The sequence below is a fragment of the Danio aesculapii genome, chromosome 13 (genome assembly GCF_903798145.1).
Source record: "Danio aesculapii chromosome 13, fDanAes4.1, whole genome shotgun sequence".
In the NCBI taxonomy this organism is placed as follows: Eukaryota; Metazoa; Chordata; class Actinopteri; order Cypriniformes; family Danionidae; genus Danio; species Danio aesculapii.
Genome location: NC_079447.1, coordinates 864,736 through 886,723, shown reverse-complemented (window position 1 = coordinate 886,723; position 21,988 = coordinate 864,736). Strand labels below are relative to the sequence as shown.

Genomic DNA, 21,988 nt, shown 5'->3' with positions numbered 1-21,988 from the left:
ACAGTTAGGTAAATCCTCAGTGTTGAGCCCTGAAAAGTCATGTGAAAAACAATGCGACACTATGAAACCACAGCCCATTTGCTCAAGCTCATTGAGCAAGCTCATATACAACACACAATAAAGGTGAATGAGGAGGCCTGTGGACATCACTCAAAACTTTAGCATGCACATTTATGCATCTTAGATATATTTTCCCTATGACAAAATTGTGGCTAGTGAAAATGGTGAGTGGCTAGTAAAGTTGGAAAACTACTAGCAACAGTGGCTGGTGATCAAAAAAGTCAATGTAAAGCCGTGTATATGTGGGGAGCACGATCGCCTCACAGCAAGAAGGTCGCTGGTTTGAGTCCCGGCTGGGTCAGTTGGTGTTTCTGTGTGGAGTTTGCATGTTCTCCCCGTGTTGGTGTGGGTTTCCTCCGGGTGCTCCAGTTTCCCCCACAGTCCAAACTCATGCGCTATAGGGGAATTGATGAACTAAATTGGCCATAGTGTATTAGTGTGTGAATGAGTGCATGGGTGTTTCCCAGTGTTGGGTTGCAGCTGGAAGGGGATCTGCTGCGTATGTGCTGGATAAGTTGGCAGTTCATTCCGTTGTAGTGATCCCTAATAAAGGGACTAAGTTGAAGAGAAATGAATGAGTGAATGTTTTGCATTTGAAAGTGAAGTTTGCTGTCGGTGTATTTCTATAATTGTGTTTACGGTCAAACTGAAATGATGATAAAGTGTCTGAGGTGTGTGTGTGTGTGTGTGCATTAGCTTTGCATCATTGAAGTACAGACGACCATCAGACAGGTGGATATTAACTGTGGCTGGCCTTTGCGTGTGTGTGTGTGTGTGTGGCTTGTTTTCCTCAGTGTTTCTCTCAGACTCTCATTTCCTCTCCTAATAAGTTGTGTTTTCTCTCTCCCGCAGTTGAAAGTGAGCATAAAAAGGAGGCCAAAGGTGTGCGAGTGGTCAAGGGGAGAAGCGATCAGAGCCGCAGCATCAAAGCGGTGTGTTTTCTGACAATCTGGCAGCCACTGATACACACACACACACACACACACACACACACACACACACACACACACACACACACACACACACACACACACACACACACACACACTTCAGTCATTCCTGCATTTCAAACGTACAATTATAAGATGTGTTTTCCCTGTGGACGAACCTTCTGTGTTGACCCAAAGTAAAGTGACCTTTCGTGTGTGTGTGTGTGTGTATGTGTATGTATGTGTGTGTGTGTGTGTGTGTTTGTTTCTCTTTGTGTGTGTTCCTGTGTGTGATTGTGTGTTTTGTGTTTGTTTGTGTGTTTGTGTATGTGTGCGTGTATGTAAATATGTGTGTGTGTTTGTGTGTGTGTGTTTGTGTTTCTGCTTGTGTGTAATTGTGTGTTTGTTTATGTGTGTGTGTGTTTCTCTTTGTGTGTGTTTGTGTGTTCCTCTGTGTGTTTTGTGTTTGTTTGTGTTTATGTGTGTGTGTGTGTGTTTCCCGTTGTGTGTGTTTGTGTGTACCTGTGTGTGATTTTGTGTTTTTGTTTGTTTGCTTGTTTGTGTTCTTTATGTGTGTGTTTGTTTCTCTTTGTGTGTGTTTGTGTGTTCCTCATACATTTTTGTGTTTTTTATCTGTGTGTGTATGTTTCGTTTTGTGTCTATGTTTTGTGTTTTTTTTGTGTGTGTATGTTTCTCTGTGCGTTTGTGTGTGCCTGTGTGTGTTTGTGTGTGTCTGTTTCTCTGTGTGTGATTTTGTGCGATTGTTTGTGTGTGTCTTTGTGTGTGTCTGTGTCTGTGTGTGTGTGTGTGTGTGTGTGTGTGTGTGTGTGTGTGTGTGTGTGTGTGTGTGTGTGTGTGTGTGTGTTTTGTGTTTGTCTGTCCGTGTGTGTGTATTTATGCCTCTGTGTGTGTGTTTGTGTGTGTGTGTGTGTGTGTGTGTGTGTGTGTGTGTGTGTGTGTGTGAGTGTTTTCTGTTTTTCTGTGTGTTTCTCTGTTTGTGTGTATGCAGGGCCCGGTCAGTCGTGTCCCTCCCCCAAATGCAGTCCCGTTGGACACACACGGGTTCAGATGTATCCTTCATTTACCAGCTCTGTGATGTTTGTGTGTGTGTGTGTGTGTGTGTGTGTGTGTTTGTGTGTGTGTGTGTGTGTGTGTGTGTGTGTGTGTGTGTGTGTGAATGTCAGCGCAGTGTTTCTGATGACTCCTGCTGCTCTTTATTCTATTAGACGCCTGTAAAGTCTGACTGAACATGTTTAAAGGTCCCATTTAATGAGAATCTGGACATTCTGAGGCAGAGCTAAATAATAAAAGCCGATTCACACCTTGAATGATAACCATTAGTATAAATATAATGATTTATAATATTTGCATCCACACTGACGAAAGATAAAACTCTGTTTATTATCATTTTAATATGCTTTTCATCGGTGATTCCCCATAGTAACCAGCTAGTGTTTCTGACCAGTGAATCTGGCTCGTGTATAGGGATTGGGTACTGAAACCCGGTGCCATTACAGCACCTGGATATATGTACCGGATCAAATCAGCATATGAATTTCGGTGCCACTGGTGCTGCGACAAGGACAAAAAGCATCAAGGGGTGCATCAAAGGCACACATAGGTACGCGTCGTCACACCATCTCTAAACCTTTAATTCTAAACAACTCTGAGGAATACGGACAGGCGATGTCAGGCGTTTGTTCTTGTTTCTTATAGGGAACGGACGCACGCAGTACAGCGCATTCGGTGAGCGAGAGCGACTCTCTTCAGATTAACACACATGATTGCGTTCATCAAATTAGCCTAAATTAAGTGTTCTAAAGCGTATTTTACAAGCAACAATTCTGACACAGCAATGTGCAGCAGATACTTTACAAGAGTTGTGTGTAAGGGGGAAACACGTCAAGCTTAATGACACATTTGAGGGCTCAAAGGCAGAGGAAAGCGTCTCTGACATCATCTGGTGCTTTCAATAAGTACGTACACGGACACTAATGCTCCGATTTTAATATGATTTAGACAATACTCTAATTTAGAGACTAGACTACCATGTAAACAGTGTTTTTTGATAACCTTAAAAGGACCACAGACACCTGCATCGTGAAATACGGAGGTTTTTTCTTTCCATTTAACGTGCGCTATCAAATTCTTTTAACCACTCAAACTCTGCGAACTCAGTGACGTCATCGACTTCGCTTTAAGATTTAAAGGGCTCGCATTGCACCAGACCCCATTAAGTGGTTTCGTTTGAAAGTGTAGAAGCTATATTTTATGCACATATGCATCACTTTGGTTTTTATTCTACTGTACATAAGTTATTTACACTTAAATACACAGTATTTTGGATTCCCGAGCTGGGTATTGAACATTGGTTCATTTTCACATTTTTCATATGGTTCATATATGACACATGTACAAGTTCTAGCTCAAACTAAAGCTCCTGCCGGTGCTCATACGGTTCTAGCGTTCTTTTCACTGAATTATATTCTCATATCAAACGGTTGTCGAATGAATCGCGGTGTTTCCATGGCGCAGAAGTGAAAACAATACATTAATGATCAATCAGCAGCTCCAGATAGCACAGACAGCTGTCATCTCTTACCTTACGCTGTGCGCTTCAGGGCCATTTCTCCTCTGTTTTTGAGGTGATGTGTATAAGTAATCCTTTTATATGTCTGACGTGGTCCAAACACAGTGAATTATGTTTGATCAAACAAAAGAATAGTGAAATATGAAAACAACGATCAGTCCCTGTGGCATGTAAAGCACGTCTCATCAGTTGGAATGCAATATCTTTTGCATAGATTATGGTAGAGACATTTTCCTATGATTACAGACATGTGCAGGAACCACCAACATTAATTACAGCAAGCTGGACCGCACAGAACCTAAAAGGTAGACTTTCAAATTTGAGTTTATAAAAAAAAAAAACTATACAAAAAGCGCCTCTTTTTTAGGTGTTTATTATAACACAGACACCATACACAGTTATTTTAAACACTTTCAATAGTGTTTTATGAAAATTCAAAGGGTTTTCTTTAAAATGATACCAAATTATTGCGTTTACACCTCTGCATGTGGATTTGGGAAGCTTTTAAATTTGGGTAGGCAAAATCCAGGCGGAAATCCCAAAATAGCACTGGGGTTTAAGAGGTTAAAAGAGCACTCTTCCACCAGTCCCCGTGTCAACAAGCTTGCTTAGTTTTACTCGTTTAGTTTTGCCTTCATTCGTCTTCAACACATGATTTATTTACAACACATTTTTAAACATAATAGTTTAACTAACTCATTTCTAATATCTACTTTATCTACCCCATAGTGACAGTCGGTGCATCACATTTTACTAGTTATTTTACAAGACAGTTGTATTCAGACAAAGTCCCTTTAAGTATTTTATTATCTTTTATTCAGATTAAAGTGTCATTTAAAGACTTAATCAGTTAACTAGGATGGTTGAAATAATTAGTCAAATTATTTTGTAACTGATTTGTTGTGTATATCAAAAATATACAGTGCATATTTCTTAAGAAGGCTAATAAAATTGACCTTCAATTTTTTTATAATTAAAAACTGCTTTTAATTAAAAATGTCTTTTTTAAAAACTAAAAAAGAAATAAACAAAAAAGAAATATGACTTATTATGACTCCAGAATAATGATTATTTAGGAAACACTGTGAAAATGTTCAGAAACATTATTTTAAATGAATGGGAGGGCAGAATAAATTGACTGTAGGCCTATCTGTTTTTTAGGTGCAACAATGTGCCTTAATGTACTTGAATGTTAGAAATGTGTTATCCTACACCAGTACAACGTCACTTGTCAAATAAATGAACAAGGAAGATTATTTTGAGTTTAAGTTATTTAATAATCTTGTTTATGAAGACTGCAGAGTGATGCATGAAAAAAATGACTTCCAATAATTTAAGTATTGTGTGATGCATGTTAAAATTTGCCCCCCAAAAGTACAAGTGTCCCCTGCCCGGGGGCTGCATAATTTCATAATGCAAATCTTAAATTCATGCTAACTAACAAATGATCAAAGGAAATATATTAATGTAACTCAAATATATAAAATATGAATTGATGTTTACCTTAAACCTAAATTATATTGTTCTATTAAAATAATTTTTTTAAATATTTTTTTTAAATAAAAGATTTTTCTAGAGTCATCCACCATAATTTTATGGCTCAAAAGTATCGGTTCAGGCATCGTTTTAGCACCGGTACCGTTTTAAAAGTATCGATTTAGCACCGGTATCGAAATAAACCCAAACGATACCCAACCCTACTCGTGTAATCTATCCAATCAAATGTATTAATCAAATCAAACAGTGAATTTAGCAATCGCAGTCAGTGTAGTGCAATTAACAAATAAAATCTATTTTCAAACGAGGAAACACACACAAAGACCCTGAAACTATGCTGGATGCCTGAAGTGCTTTCATTTGATCATTCTTCCCCATGGTGTAAGCAGATTTCTAGGTAGTCAATATCTTTAAACAATCTTTGAAAAGTGGGCTGAACATCAAGCAGAGCTTCTCCACAATGTGGTCTGTAGCTTTAAATTGCGTGAGCTCTTTATATTTCAGTGTTTCTGATTGGCTGTCAGTGTTTTATTATTTATTATCTGTGAAAAATATTCTGCAATTGATCCTAAAATCCTGTATCTTCATAGATTTTTTCATTGTAGCTGTGATCTGCTGTTGTTTTTCATTCAGAATGATTTTAACAACTCTGTTCTTTATCGTTATGTTTATAGTTATTGTGCTTGATGTGAACGATCCTTAAGAGATTAAAACCTACATATGGAAATGCCCATACACTGTAAACAAGCATCTGTTAATGAACAGTTTCTGTATTTAGTAATTCACAAGTGTTTGCGGTGGTGAATTGCATTACAGGATGTTGATCTCTGCTCTGTCCACTTCTGATGTTGAAAATTCAACTCTGCAGTTTAACAAAGTGACTTTAGTTTTTAGACAAAGTTTTTAATAATAATAATAATGTAAAATAAATAATATCTAGAGGAATAAGTGTGCAAAGTAACAGAAATTGAGCTGCAGTTTATTACAAGGTTTCTGTAGACATGAGCATGAAAGCATAGCTCATTAATATTCATGACCCTTCTAAATATGGTCAAAACCAATCAACCCGGACAATATATCGCTTTAAACTATTAAAAATATTAATGAAATTCACTTTTTCAAACTTCTCGAGGTTGTTGGAAGAAAGATCAAGATCCCATAATGCAATTAAAAAGCAGAAATAATCTGAGAAAATAAATAATGAAAGCATGAATCAAAGTATGCAACACTGCAAATGTACGGATACTTTTTACAGTGTACTGTGAGCCACTAACACCATTTTTTCCTCATTCTCATGGAGTAAAACAGGCCAATCAAAGCAATATTCTATCTCTGACTTTAATGGTGACAATATATTAGATATATTAAAATATATAAATACAATATATTAAATAACAATAGGGTTTTAATCCTATATAAACAAAAAGGTAAGGCTGAGCAATATGGCCTTTTTAAAAAATCCTAGATACAAAATAATAATAAAAAAATTCAATTAAACCTCCACCCCCCACAAAAAACAAGTGCTTTGAGTTCAAGGTTATTAACCTACACAACCTATAGGATATATAAAAATACAAAGAAAAATTGTGTCATTTAAAGATAAAATTTAACAAGCTCTATTTATAATTGCTTAGAAGACTTTAATAATAATAATAATAATATAAAGGAAACTGATGTGAAGTGACGCGGTGCGGATCCAAACGCAGGTTTATTTAGCAGAGAATGGTCAGGCAAGCAAAAGTCAACACAGGATGACGAACCGATGATCAAAAACAAGACAAGGCATGGAAAACGCGTCATAATGTTCACTCGCAGTTCAACAAGACTCAGCAACGTGTGTGTTTGAGAGGTGTATGTATAGCCTGTGTAATTAGTCCTTAGATCATGGGGATCTAGGCCAGGTGCGTAACTGGTGCATGACTGAATATGTAGTTCTTTTGCTGGCAGAGTTGTAGTTTTGCAGTGATCTGCATGTTTACCAGCGAGCTGCACAGGCTGGATCGCTGGTGATTGTGGCAGGAAACCATTTTATGCAATTACAGCGAAAGTAAACTAAACTAAAATTTACAAAATATTGTTGAAATGTGACCTTTTTCAAGATTAATTTACTCACATTAGCCTAGTGGGTTGCATTTTATTGCTTTTATTTGCATAGGGTTACTGCATCTGGTACAATTAGTTTTGTCATTGTTGATATTTACAATAATGTAAAAAAGCAGGTTCAAATGCGTGTGTCTGACGTTAAATGTGTGACAGAGAGCCCTGAATTCTGCAGGGTGTTTTTGGTGAGCGTGTTTGTGGATCCGTGGGTTTTTTGTTTTGTTTTTTACTTTAAAGAACGCAACTTTTCTCTGAGTTCTCCTCTGCTTGCTGATGCTCCCATGTTGTTTTGTGTTTCTATGGCCTATGCGGGGGAAACTACGGGAGCCCAGAGGGGAGCGTCACATGTTAGGCTGAAAAACGATTTTAATTCAAACAAATCTATGTAAACTTAACACTTGAGTTAATCAATAAAATCGATTTATTGGAGCTTATTAAATACAGAAAAAAAATTCTACTCTTCAATTTTGTCCAGGCCTAATTTCCTTTTTTAATCCTCACATTATCCCACAATTAGAAGGAAATTTCAGATTTTCTGTAGTTATTTTTCAGTCATTTTTGATTAATACTTCCGTTTCAAGTTATTTCTGTGACTTTTGTATTTTTCTCTCTTCAATATCAACAATTCTGTCCATGTCTATAGTAGTGATGCACAATCTTGTATTTTTACTGATAACTCATTTTGGCTGATCCAGATATCTGTTCTGTTGGTGTGGTACAGATTAAGTTAAAGTGTAGGGTTTGAGATCTTTATTACCCATAACTGTTATCTTCTCACAGTTAAATAACATCAGCACTGACATGAGCATAAAAACACAGCTCATTAATATTCACGACCTTTCCAAATATGGTCAAAACAAACCATATCATATTTGGGCCCATTCATAGGTTAAGAAATGGACCTTTAAATTAATTTCTGGTGAATTTGTTGCTTTTATTTAAGCCACATTGTGCCTATTTAGATATTAGAGAACAATTGACTTGACTACTTCAAGATGTGGTTGATGATCAGGAGGAAGACGATGGAAAGCAGACCGGTGAGTAGAGTTAATCTGCACTTGACTTTAAATACTTGACTTCATTTATTCATTCATTCATTTACTTTTCGGCTTAGTCCCTTTATTAATCTGGGGTCGCCACAGCGGAATGAATTGCCAACTCATCCAGCATTTGTTTTACGCAGCGGATGCCCTTCCAGCCGCAACCTACCACTGGGAAACACATACACATTCACACATACACTACGGACAATTTAGCCTACCCAATTCACCTGTACTGCATGACTTTGGACTGTGGGGGAAACCGGAGCACCCGGAAGAAACCCACGCGAACGCAGGGAGAACATGCAAACTCCACACAGAAACGCCAACTGAGCCGAGGCTCGAACGAGTGGCCTAGCCACCTTCTTGCTGTGAGGCGACAGCACTACCTACTGTGCCCCTGCTTCGCCCTAGTTGACTTCATATTGAAATATTTTTGAACAAAAGAAATCAATACTAATCATAAAGAACACATTTCCCTGATCAAAAGTGGCAGCTAAGATATCTGAAATCTTCAAATCAATGTTCTTTCTATTCATTTGAAATCTTGAAAAGCTGTCTTCAACACTGATATTGTTTCTTGATCATCAAATCCCCAAAACATTTGACTTTACTGTGACGTTTCTGAAAAATAAAATAAAATTCATTCATAATTTTAACTTTATTTCTATAATGCTTTTTATAGAAATATATGAATGTAGATTTTAACCCATAAATCCAAGCACATCCATAATTACACATCAAATCAGTCAAAAGTATTCATTTACAATGTCATTTTTAGTGTTGCAAGAGATTCTGTTTTAAATTTGTTCTTTGTAACCTTTTTTATTATATATATATATATATATATATATATATATATATATATATATATATATATATATATATAAACCTAATTTTAAAAGATAATGTTTTTAGCAGAAATGTATTTTTACTGTGTTTTCTAACTCACAAGAGTGCTCTACCAACATCAGGTGTTGTTTCGTATCGATGTAGAACAACACCAATATAACTTCTCTTTAAACAAAAGTTGCACGTTGTTAGTTTTGACCCCATCAACAGGGACCAAATGAACACACAGGTGGGTCAAGAGTAACGCAACAATATTTGCTATATTTACTTTATTTGCTTAATCTTGTTTATTTTAAATAAATCTAACTTTGACCTTGTTAATGTTAAAACTTCAGTTCCATCAAATGTTTCAAAAGCAACCCAACAATGCAAAATGTTTTTAAACATGTTGTTATTATTATTGCCAATATGCATTAATTTCATAAAACATCTGAATCTAAACATTGCAAACTCTAATGTGGAAGTGAAGTATAAGGCATGGCTATTACTGTAGCAGTAGTACATGTGTAAATAACTCTGTTACTCTCATCCCCACGGGAACTCTTGACACTGCAAACTTAAGGATGTGTTATTGCACTAAATAACCTGTAGATAGATCATTAGTGTGATGCATGAAAAGAGAAACACAACTTGAAATAAGGAAAAAAGAACCTGCTACAATAATTTACTTTCTGCTAGAGCTGTAATCGGGCCATAAAAGTTAGGGAGCCCGACAAGTACATTTTGATTGACAGCTTTTAAAAGCCCGAACCCGTTTACATCCCGACATTATTCAAATGTGCAGATGCACACAGCACTTTTTTTCAAGAATGAGTCATTTATACGTGTTTTAACATTATTTATGCATAACAAACGTAGGCTATAGGCAGGCCCACATGGAATCTGCGCTTGCAGAATTCTGCAGATTTTTAGCCCATCATTGATTCTGTTTATTTACTTCTGTAAATGTGTGTAAATTTATATTTATTCAGTTTTTTTATTAATTACAGTAATATTATTGACTAATATGAAAATGTTCATATGATTTATTTACAACATAGTTTGTAAAGTAATATTTTTCTGTCTTTTAGTAGAGATATTATATGAGAGACTTGCTTTGTTTACAAAATAAAGTGGATCTAATTGGATTTGCATTGTAAACATTAAATACAAGTTTAAAATGTATTACTTTTTATTTAATATATTAAGGTTTTATTTATGATACTCCCAAAATAATTACACATAATCCACAGATTTTTAACAAAATTCTGCCAGAAATAGCAAAAAATGTCAGCAGATACCATCTGGCCCTAGCTATAGGCCACTTAGAAGTTGGAACAAAGATAGAAAGTAAGTCCTCTGTAACATGTAACATCTCAGCACTCTAAATAGGCCTTACATACACTTAGCCTTTAAAAAGTCTTTCCAAACAAATTAAATTAAATTAAGTTAAATTATAACTGGTATTTGGCAATAATGAAATTAAGATAAACGCTCTGCGGTATTTGTTTCACCACTTCTCTTCACAATGAACTTAAAGCAATGTGAAGCTGAATAATAATAGAATAATGTAAAAATTTGCTTAAATACTCTGTCTACATTATGCATTTATGATTTAATTAATATTTTGTAATAATTTGAAGATCCTTTACTCACCAAGATTAGGCTAGGTGTTTTTGTGAAGGAACATTATTGAATCCACTGTAGACAGCTTTAGCGCTGTCCTGCACTCACTGATGGTGCGTCCAGCAGCACTGAACACCCTTTCACTGCTGCTGCTACAGGCCGGGATGCATAGTACTACTGATCTGGCTAATTTTGCAAGTTTTGGGTAGAACTGTTTGTTCATCTTCCACCAGCCAAAGAACATCTATTTCATTTTCCATGACAGTGGTTTCAATGAGTGACCTCCTCATCCTCCCTGTCAGCTTGCTGTACATTTTCCCACTCCTCAAAATTAGCAATTTTTATTTTTGACTTCTCCGTCATCATTTGTTTCACCTTTGCAGGATGGCATTTGATGTTGTAACAAACGATTTGATTATTTTCTCACGCTAATCGAAATGCATCACATGACTGACCCCCGCCTGGCCCTGTCTAAAATGATAAAAATCAAGCCCGAACCCATCGGGTTCCTTTGGGTTTGGGCAAAGATCTTCAGCTCTACTTCCTACACCTAAAAGCTCATTGACACGGTCTGGAATTCAGCTGATATTTGGCAGCTCAGGTTTTCAGAAATAATGAGTCACAATGAAATAAGTTTTTCCTTAAAACAAGCCAAATAATCTGCCAATGGACTAAGTAAAGTGATATTATTTCAAACTAAAAACTAGGTTAATTTCTTACCTTGCTGGCTGATTATTTAGCTTGCTTTAGGGATAAACTCACTTCATTTTGACTCATTGTTTCTGAAAACAAGATGATATTTTTACTTATCTAGAAAATGCTTCTTGATTTATGATGTTTTATATTTGTAAGAAACAAAAGAAAAGCATGTTTCACAGTACTCGAGTCCCAGAGCAGAAGTACATTTGTAGTTTGTGTTGAATGAGTGTAATATTAAGTAACACTGAATCTGTTGGTTTGTTCAGAGAGTTTGAGTCCGGCACAGATCATGAGGAAGATCATCACACACACTCCACAATTTACAGCTCAGTGGGAGGGACTGATGGGTGGCCGACAAACATGCAGGTCTGGAGACACACACACACACACATACACCTGACCACAGCTCATTTTATAGGCACCTGAAGGCCTGCAGTGTGAAGTGTGTGTGTGTTCTGTCAGTGTTTCAGAGCTGGAGCAGATGCTGGAGTCCTGCAGCGCCTTCATCTACTGCAGCATCAAGAGCTTTTCCTCCTGTTTCCCTCCTGTAAAGATGGCCACGCTCAATCTCTGTGGTACTGTCGCACAATCTACACACACTGCAGCAAACTCACAATCTGCTCACTTACACTGCAGCAAGGTTTACTGTCTCACAATCTGCACACATTAAACCTTTATGTAAAACATTTAAACCAAGTGAAGGAACTTTACACTTTTAAATCTCTTTATTCTGATGTTGTGTGCCAAACATGAATGACTTTTAATCAAACCATTTTAATTAATTAGGAACAGTGGTGTAGTCGGGGCTATACTCACGTATACTCAGTATGCCTACTTTTTTCCATGAATTGTTTGGGTATTACGACTTCTGAGGATCAAAAGTTGCATATACCCTTGGTATACTCACTTGTTTTGCTGGTTAATCTACCCTAATTTATGTGTATTCGCGTCTCCTTTAACTGTATACCAATTTTTTTTTAAACTTGCTTCCTAATTTGTTGCAATCGGTGCACTTTTGTTTGAATTGCACCATTCCCCGCCCCCTGACGACCACAGCAGCTGTGAGAAAATATCGGGAGTTTTTCGAGAACGACAATGACAAGTCAACTAAATGAGGTCTCACTTAAACATTTAGGTAAAATTATAAAAAGCATGGGCATCATGTTAGCCCCTTGTATTTCTATTCAGCCCCGCTAAATCTTTTGTGATTACCTCCTTAACTTTACACTAATAAATGATCGCCTCAGTCCCCAGTATCAGTATGAAAACGGCGACAGTATGAAAACATCGACAGACTTCCGCCGCTCCGTTTCCCACTCATTTTTCATTTAATCAGCAAACCGGTGCAGAGCGAGAGCAGAAGGTGTGTGTTTATCGATAGATTGTTATAATATCTGCACATTCGCAGTTCTTTGCTATAGAAACACTTGTATCACATGTAACCTTATAGGTCATGGAGGAGCGATTGGGTTTCCTCGGCGCTCCCTCATCATCACAGCTGTTTCCTCCAGCTAAAATGCAGCTCTTAACGAACATTTAAAAATAACTATGATTATAAAACACATTGCAGTGCATGTGGCATTAACTATATCATACATTCATGCACAGGATTAAGCACAGGGACTTAAGCACTCAGTGAATGCACTCATTTTAACTGCATATCAGCGTGAAACATCATGTGTCGTATCGTATTAAAAATTATTTCCTATCATGACTTGTATTATGATAGTGAAATATGTAAATTTGCCTGTACGTTTTATATGTTCATATTTATGCCGTTATGAATTTAAAAAGTGGCAGTTTTATTTAATACATGATAAAAAATACTTGAGTATAGACTTGTATTGGAGTTTTAGAAGTGTGCTTTGATTTTGTTTTCATGATTTTTTTAATTATTGTTATATTAAACCAAATATTAAAAGTTATAAAAAGTATTGTTAACAACAAATGATACTTGATATAGCTGCCTTAAATGTGAGTTGTTTTTTTGTACAGTAGTAAAATAAATACTTTTTTAAATAGGCTCATTTTACAAGTCCCTTTAGAGTTAAACAGTTGTCTTTTACCCAGGTTTTACCACAGCTTAATATCCTCAACCCATCTCCGACTTTGCTGGGGTCACTATTAGCTAAGCATAAATCATTGAATAGGATTAGACTATTAGCATCTTGCTTTAAAATGAACAAATTGGCTTATATATTTTTCCTTTTTAAATGGATTGACGGAAAACTCTCATCATTTACTAAACCTTTATTTGTTCCAAACCGGATTGCCTTTTTTAAATTCTGTTTAACACAAAAGAAAATATTTTTATATTTTGAAGAAAGTTGGACACCTGTAACCATTGACTTCCATAGTATTTGTTTTTCTGTCTGTGGAAGTCAATATTTACAGGTAACTTCTGTTAAATAAATGTTTATATAAATAAATAAATAAAACATTTATATATATTAACTAGGCAGGTTAGGGTAATTAGGCAAGTTATTGTATAATGATGGTTTGTTCTGTAGACTGTCAAAAAATATACTGCTTAAAGGGGCTAATGATATTGACCTTAAAATGGTGTTTAAAAAATTAAAAACTGCTTTTATTCTAGCCGAAATAAAACAAATAAGACTTTCTCCAGAAGAAAAAATATTATCAGACATACTGTGAACATTTCCTTGCTCTGTTAAACATAATTTGGGGAATATTTAAAAAAAAAACAAATCAAAAGAGGGGCTAATAATTCTGACTTCAACTCTGTGTGTGTGTGTGTGTGTGTGTGTGTATATATATATATATATATATATATTCCTAATGAATTAAAGAAATGACTTTCGTGGTTTCTTTGCCTGCTTTTAACATTTGGGTTGGGTGAGTAATAGTACACAACTTTTTTTAGGACTACACCACTGATTAGGAAAACACTGTTATGATAAACTTGATAAATATAAGTTATTTATTTTACCCTGTTCATCAAAAGAGTCTTGCATTAACCAAGAGGGTCTATTAGACACATCACAGTTTAATGTAGATTTTTCATCCATCAGCCATATGCTCCACTGTGTGATGTGTTTTTATATGTCAGTGTGTTTTAATGGTATTTCAGTCTCCACATCTGTCCATAATTCATGTCCTAATCGCAGTCTGAGCATTATTCTTTCCTGCACGTGCTCTTATTTTCCCATATGAACAGTTGGTTTAGTGTTTTTGTAGGTTTTCTGATTGGGTTTGAATTAATTGTGAGGAAAACTGTCTGTTTAATGAATATTCATGATGTCGTTCTTAAGAATAAGCTTATTTTACAGGCTCTAAATCCTCTTTCAGCTCTGTTTTTAAACTCTTTTACCCTCTGTGAGCGGCTTTCAGCGTTTATAAAGCTGAATTTGTTAGTATTGCTATGATAAATATAGTGTGTGTGTGTGTGTGTGTGTGTGTGTGTGTGTGTGTGTGTGTGTGAGATCATCTCTGTGAAAAACCAGTTCATTTTTGCAAAGTAATTTTAATAATAATAATATAATTTAATAACATTTATGAAGGCGTCGTGGTGGCACAGTGGGTAGCACGATCGCCTTACAGCAAGAAGGTTGCTGGTTCGAGTCCCGGTCCATCAGGGGTTGCCACAGCTAAATGAACCGCCAACTTAACCAGCATATGTTTTGCAAAGCGGATGCCCTTCCAGCTGCAACCCAACACTGGGAAACACCCATACACTCTTGCATTCACACTGGGTCAGTTTGTGATTTTCTGTGTGAATTTTGCATGTTCTCCCCGTGTTGGCGTGGGTTTCCTCCGGGTGCTCCGGTTTCCCCCACAGTCCAAACACATGCACTATAGGGGAACTGAGAGCTAAAGGCCGTAATGTGTGAGTGTGTGTGTGTATAGGTGTTTGCCAGTACTGGGTTGCAGCTGGAAGGGCATCTGCTGTGTAAATCATATACTGGATAAGTTGGCAGTTCATTCGGCTGTGGCCAGCCACCTTTGATAAATAAGGGGCTGAGAAGAGTATTCTGTGAAACATGACCTGGATATCTTTAATTTTGACTGAGATTTGCTTCATTTCAGACTCATTTGATGCGCTTTGGTCCACTCTCTCCCTAATTTAACCCAATGCATGAAGCTGTGGACGTGCATCACAGAGCTGGTGAAAATACAACAAATACAAGCACTTAAGTGTCTTCAGTTGTGTGTTATTCTTTTGTCAATACCTTTGGTTTGATGCGCTGTTTTGATCAACTCTCTCACGCTGCTCCAGCGCTGCCTGACGAGGGGATTTACATTCAGACTAATGCTTCAAATAAAATCATACATGACTTCATGCTTTACTAAGTCACATCTGTATAGATTATGTCAAGACATATTCCCTTATCCCTTATCAACGTGTATAAAGGATAGAAACCTGCCATGTGAAAAACTGCACCGATTTTAGTTTGGTTTGAACACGAACAGAGGTGAAGGCTGTAGTAGTAAAAAGTGAAAGTACGCGCCCACATTACTTCAGCATCGGACCTGGTTGAAACCATGGTTGAAACCCAGACAGGCAGTCTAATACAGAGAGGGGACCAAAGTGCATAAAATGATCAGTAATTAAAAAGGAAAAAAGAAAAATAGAATAAATATATATATATATTATATATTAGACACACATCTTATGCTTGTATTTGAAGCAGCTCCACGTCCACATCTTCACGCATTGAGTTAAATTAGGCTGTCCAGTCTCCGTGTTCAGTCCATTACTTCCACTGTATCTGTTCAGCTGAGGGAACGGAATCAACCCCATGACGTCAGACACCCCGATATTATAAGATGGCAGCACCCTAGGTCTAAAATCCATAGTAAAACATGCTGTTTTCTGCTAAATTGTTACATTAATCGAGTTTAATATACTTACAATAAAGTGGAAATCAATTTACAATCATGTAAACTTGACTGAGTGCTCCACTTCCCGTTTAAAGTACAGATGAAATCCAAACTAACCATATTGATTCTGTTAGCTCACACTGCTAGTTTTGTGCTGAACAATTCATCTGTTCATGTCATTAAGAAAACAAACAGCGGTCTGCCCGTCTCATCTTTAGTTGTAATCTGCAAATGCACTCCCTGTTTGTTTTCAGTTAAATTCTCAGATTAGGTCTGTCTAAGGTAGTGGGCGTGGCTAGCACACTTAACCACGCCCCTCCAGCTGTCAGTTTTGACATCAAACAGAAATGGTGAGGAGGAGGAGGAGTCTGTTAGATTGAAATAACTCTTCCCAAATCGTTTTCACCATCTTTCTGAATGACACACCTACTTTACTACATCCAATCTGCTCGCTGTAGAAAAAACAAGCCACGCCCACTGTTTACTCATTTAATATTCCGTTTCTCTAGGAACTGCGGCACAATATGAATTAAAAAGCTTCTGATTCATGCAGACTTCAGGTCTCTGATCCAGTAGGATATGTTAGTAAAATAAAAACATCTTTATGCTTCCTTTTTAACCTGTTTAATCATAAATCAGTCATCAATAACTGGACAAGCCATACTGTAGGTGACGTGTTTAATAAGAGCAGAAGCCCAGATCATTATTAAACTTGTGTGAATGTGATGAAGAGAAAGCTGGAGTGTGCACAGATTAACAATGTTACACACACACAGATGATACATGAGTGTGTGTGTGAGCTGTGTGAAGTGTTTTTATAGGCCTTTTCTGATCCACTGGGAACAGATTTAATCCACACTGTACACAACAGACGGACACACATCCTCGATCTGCTTACACACACACATGCACGCACACACATACATACACACTCATACATATTTGCACACAGACAGAGAAACGCATACACATAGAGACACACATGCAGAGTCACTCAGGAACAGATACACACACACACATACAAATGGGAAAAAACGTGAATGTTTTATACAATTTTTATTGGACTTTTGTTTTTGTAAGGTTTTTTTTTATAATTCCTTTAGGTTCCTTGAGCTTAGTCCCTTTATTAATCAGGGTTCGCCACAGCGTAATGAACCACCAACTATTCCAGCATATGTTTTACACAGCAGATGACCTTCCAGCTACAACCCAGTACTGGGAAATACCAATACACACTCATTCATATACACACACACACACACACACACACACACACACACACACACACACACACACACACACACACACACACACACTCATACACTCATACACTACGGCCAATGTAGTTCATCAATTCCCCTATAGCTCATGTGTTTGGACTGTGGGGGAAACCGGAGCACCCGGAAGAAACCCACGCCAACACGGGGAGAACATGCAAACTCCACACAGAAACACCAACTGACCCAGCTGAGACTTGAACCAGTGACCTTCTTGCTGTGAGGCCACAGTGCTAACCACTGATCCACCATGCCTTTTGTTATTATTGTTATTTAGTTATTTATGTTGAAGCTTCTCACACACTAATGCTCTTTCTAATGCTGTGTGTGTGCGTGCGTGCGTGCGTGCGTGCGTGTGTGTATGCGTGTGTGTGTGCCTTTCTGCAGGTTGTCAGATGGTTTTACTCTTTGACTGCGGTCAGAACACAGACGGAGGCCATGAGAGGTTAAATATACAAACACACGTCTCAAACCTAAACCGCTTCATGAAACTGATGCCTCTATTGATACTGTATATATTATATATTATAAAATTTATAACAATAATAAATAAATAAATAAATAATAAATACAGATATGATACATACATATGAGACATGATGATAAAGATGATGACAACAGTAGAAATCAATATTACTGAAAGGTTAAAGAGCCCCCATTATGGGTTTTTAAAAATGAGCTTCATGCAGTGTGTATCACAGCTCTAAGTGAATGAACACATCCAGCTCAGGTTTAAATCTGAAAGTGCGACGTGTTGAAAACTATTGATTCTTTAGCGGAATAGTCGACTCAGAGTCGAATAAATGAATCGAGTTGGGTTCGGATCTTTTGTTTGATCACATCGGCGTCGATATGGTACATCACCAAATACGTAGTGCCAGATCCGGTAAAATGTGAAGACGCTTTCACTTCAGACACTAGCGGAGGTGCAGGGGATCACGGGACTGATCATGACTGAAGATGATGATCACTGACAGATGGAGATTCGGCTGTAGGAAACCACACAAGCGTTCAAGTTCATTTTCACAACAACACCACAGTATAGCCAACTTCTGTGTTTGTTCCTGTCATTTCTCTGATGATTGATCAATACAATCAACCTACTATGCAATGTGGGATTTGCCGGCCGTTTGCTATTGAAGGAGCATCAGAGACTATGGGACTCTGTCAGACTTTGACAGGGACTTTGTCAGTAACTGGTACAGTTCATATGGACCAGTTTCTTCATCCTCCGGATCAGATCTTGTAAGTGTGATTAAAATTGTTGCCTCATTTTGTATAGTTTGTGTTTAATTGTGTGTTGTAAGTTGTAACCACCTTGCATGGCTTGTAATCATGTATCTATTATAGATCAGTGCTTGTACTGTATCTCTCAGGTTAAATCTGTATGGGGCTGTTTACATATCATGTCCAAACCCAGGTTAAAAACATGACGCATGCTTCTTCCTTTACTGATTTAAATGCGTTTCTGAACTCCACCATTGGCTGTTCCTCACACGCAGCGCGGTCGAATTTCTAAATAGGTCTGCTTTTGCTACTGTATGGATTGTTACTGAATGTGTGTCGCTGGGTTAGATTTGTTTGTTTGTTTGTTTGTATACTTTATTGTCCCTCAAGGGGAAATTTTCTGTGGACTCACACAGCACATCAGCAGGTTCTAACATAATAACAATTAAAAATAGGTCAACATACAAAAGAATTACATACACTTACATTACATTTAAGAGTGGAGTAATATGCTGGTGTTTACAGCATTGGGCTCTCACATACTTTCTGCTACTTCATACTGTAGCCAGGGTGGGCATTTCTTTCTTGTGCTGAAGCCAGTCAACCATTCGCAATAGACTGTGTCATCAGTCCAATCATCAGCACAGATTAGCATCACGCTAAGGAGGGGTTTGTGAACAAATGAATCACTGAACGATTCATATGGGAGTCGCTGGGATAATCAAGTAAAACTCAATGCAGATTATTAGACAATCAAAGTGTTTTTTAACCATGCAGGCAGATCAGCCTGTTGTTGGAGACCCCCAAAACCAAAATATGACCTTTATAATGCATAATAGGGGCTCTTTAATTAAAAATAAAATACAGGAATTTAAATAATGAGTGAAATAAAGTTATAATAGTAGCTCAGAGACAGTACTGCTCGTCATGGACTCTGGGGTGTGTTGTTTCAGTGTATGTTTTTCTTTCTCTGTGCATGTGTGTGTGTGTGTGTGTGTGTGTGTGTGTGTGTGTGTGTGTGTGTGTGTGTGTGTGTGTGTGTGTGTGTGTGTGTGTGTGCGTGTGTGTGTGTGTGTGTGTTTGTGTGTTTGTGTGTACAGCCACAGTGCTGTGTGTGCAGACGCTGCTCTCAGCTCAGTGTATCTGCTGACTCTCAGTGGTGTTCATTCTGTCCTGATCAACCAGTGGCACAGCAGCAGTGCTGAAAACACACACAACATGAGCTTCATGCTGAACCGTGAGTCTCACACACACACACACACACTCAAAGTCTATTACACACATTTACACACATGTATATACACTCACTCAATCACACACACACATACTCAAACTTACAAAAACATACTCAATTACACACACACACACACACATAATCAATAAATCACAAACGCACATACACACACTCGCACACTCAAATTCAATCACACACACACACACACGTAGTTATACGCTCACTCAATCACACACACACACACACACACACACACAAACTCAAACTTGCAAAAACATACTCAATTACACACACACTCACACACTCAAACTCAATCACACACACTTACACACGTACTTATGCTCACTCAATCACACACACACACACACACACACACACACACACACACTCACTCAGTCACACACACTTATACACACACACACACACACACTCAAACTCAAACTCAAACACACACAAACACACACACGCACACAATCACACTCACATACACACACACACACTCAAACTCAATCACACACACTCACACACGTACTCATATGCTCACTCAATCACACACACTTACACACACACACTTACACACACACGCACACACTCACCCAGTCACACACACTTATACACACACTCAGTAAATCACAAACGCACACAATCACACTTACATACACACACACTCGCACACTCAAACTCAATCACACACACACATACTTATACGTTCACTCAATCACACACACACACACACAAACTTACAAAAATGTACACTCAATACACACGCACACACACACACAAATATAAATGTGTGTGTGTGTGTGTGTGTGTGTGTGTGTTGTGGCTGTAGATCTCCTGGAAGGTGGACTGATGTCAGGACGAGCCGTTCATGTTTTACGAACACACAGATCAGAAAACACAGAATCCTGCAGTCAGACAGGTGTGCGTGCATGCATGCGTGTGCTATGTGTGTTTGCATACGTGTGATTGTGTGTGTGTGTGTGTGTGTGTGTATGCATGTGTGTGTAACCCCGCCAGTCCTATACTACCCAACCCGCTCTGAGCTGGGATTGAACCTGTGATTGTGTGTGTGTGTGTGTGTGTGTGTGTGATTCTGTGTATGCGTGTGTGTGATTGTCTGATTATGTGTGTGTGTTGTTTCACACATTATGAAGCTCAACACAGTGTGATGAGTGTGTGTTTCTGTGTTTCAGCTGTAAATGAAGATGTGTGTGCAGACGCTCAGAGAAACGCCCTCAGCTCTTCACATTTTAACCTGGTCATGTATGGGCTTCCGCATGTGGTGGTGACATGAACACCAGTGTGATCTCTCTCTCTGCTAATAAAGTCAATCAATGCCTGATTAAAGATATTAAACATGCCCTATTTATTCTGCTTCTGAGCTGTTCTGAAGCTTTTTCACATTGTATATCTTAGAAAACATATGCTCTGATTTAAAATAAGGTCTCATTAGGTTTCTGAAGCATTTTATTTCTTAACTACCATTAGAACATTTAAAACATTTCTTTTCTTAAAGGTGCAGTAGGTGAGGCATGCACTCAATTCAGGGGGTTCATTACCACAACGTCAAATAGGCGTGGCATGGTCGGTGTTTAGAAAACGCCCCCTTAAAAAAAACAACAACAGCATTAAGAGGTCACTGGTCATGCGCAGAATAGCTTTTTTTTGTTTAGTTTTTATTTCGTTGCACAGTTATTTTAAATACAGAATCACATTAGCTCTGAATTAGGGGGAATTGGGTAAGCTAAATTGGCCATAGTATGTGTGTGTGTGTGAATGGGAGTGTATGGGTGTTTCCCAGTAATAGGTTATAGCTGGAAGGGCATCAGCTGTGTAATTATATGCTGGATAAGTTGGCGATTCATTCCACTGTGGCGACCCCAGATTAATAAAGGCACTAAGCCAAAAAGAAAATGAATGAAATATGCTGAGAATGTTTTTCTAACGTTGCCATTAGGTTTTTAAAACATTTTATTTCTTAATGTTTTCTAAACATTCATTCATTTTCCTTCTGCTTAGTCCCTTTATTTATC

General features: G+C 37.6%; 1 protein-coding gene across 1 annotated transcript in view; it reads left to right on the top strand.

Annotated features, from left to right (window-relative positions):
- LOC130240003 (cilia- and flagella-associated protein 46) overlaps nt 1-21,675 on the top strand; it is a 172,699-nt gene extending 151,024 nt beyond the window's left edge. Inside the window, 9 exon segments of the mRNA XM_056471418.1 lie at nt 913-992; nt 1,999-2,059; nt 8,172-8,213; nt 11,639-11,738; nt 11,835-11,947; nt 17,879-17,936; nt 19,819-19,955; nt 20,785-20,874; nt 21,149-21,675. Of these exon segments, the coding sequence (XP_056327393.1) occupies nt 913-992; nt 1,999-2,059; nt 8,172-8,213; nt 11,639-11,738; nt 11,835-11,947; nt 17,879-17,936; nt 19,819-19,955; nt 20,785-20,874; nt 21,149-21,249 (782 nt within the window). The 3' untranslated portion in view covers nt 21,250-21,675.
- Nucleotides 21,676-21,988: the final 313 nt, after the last annotated feature.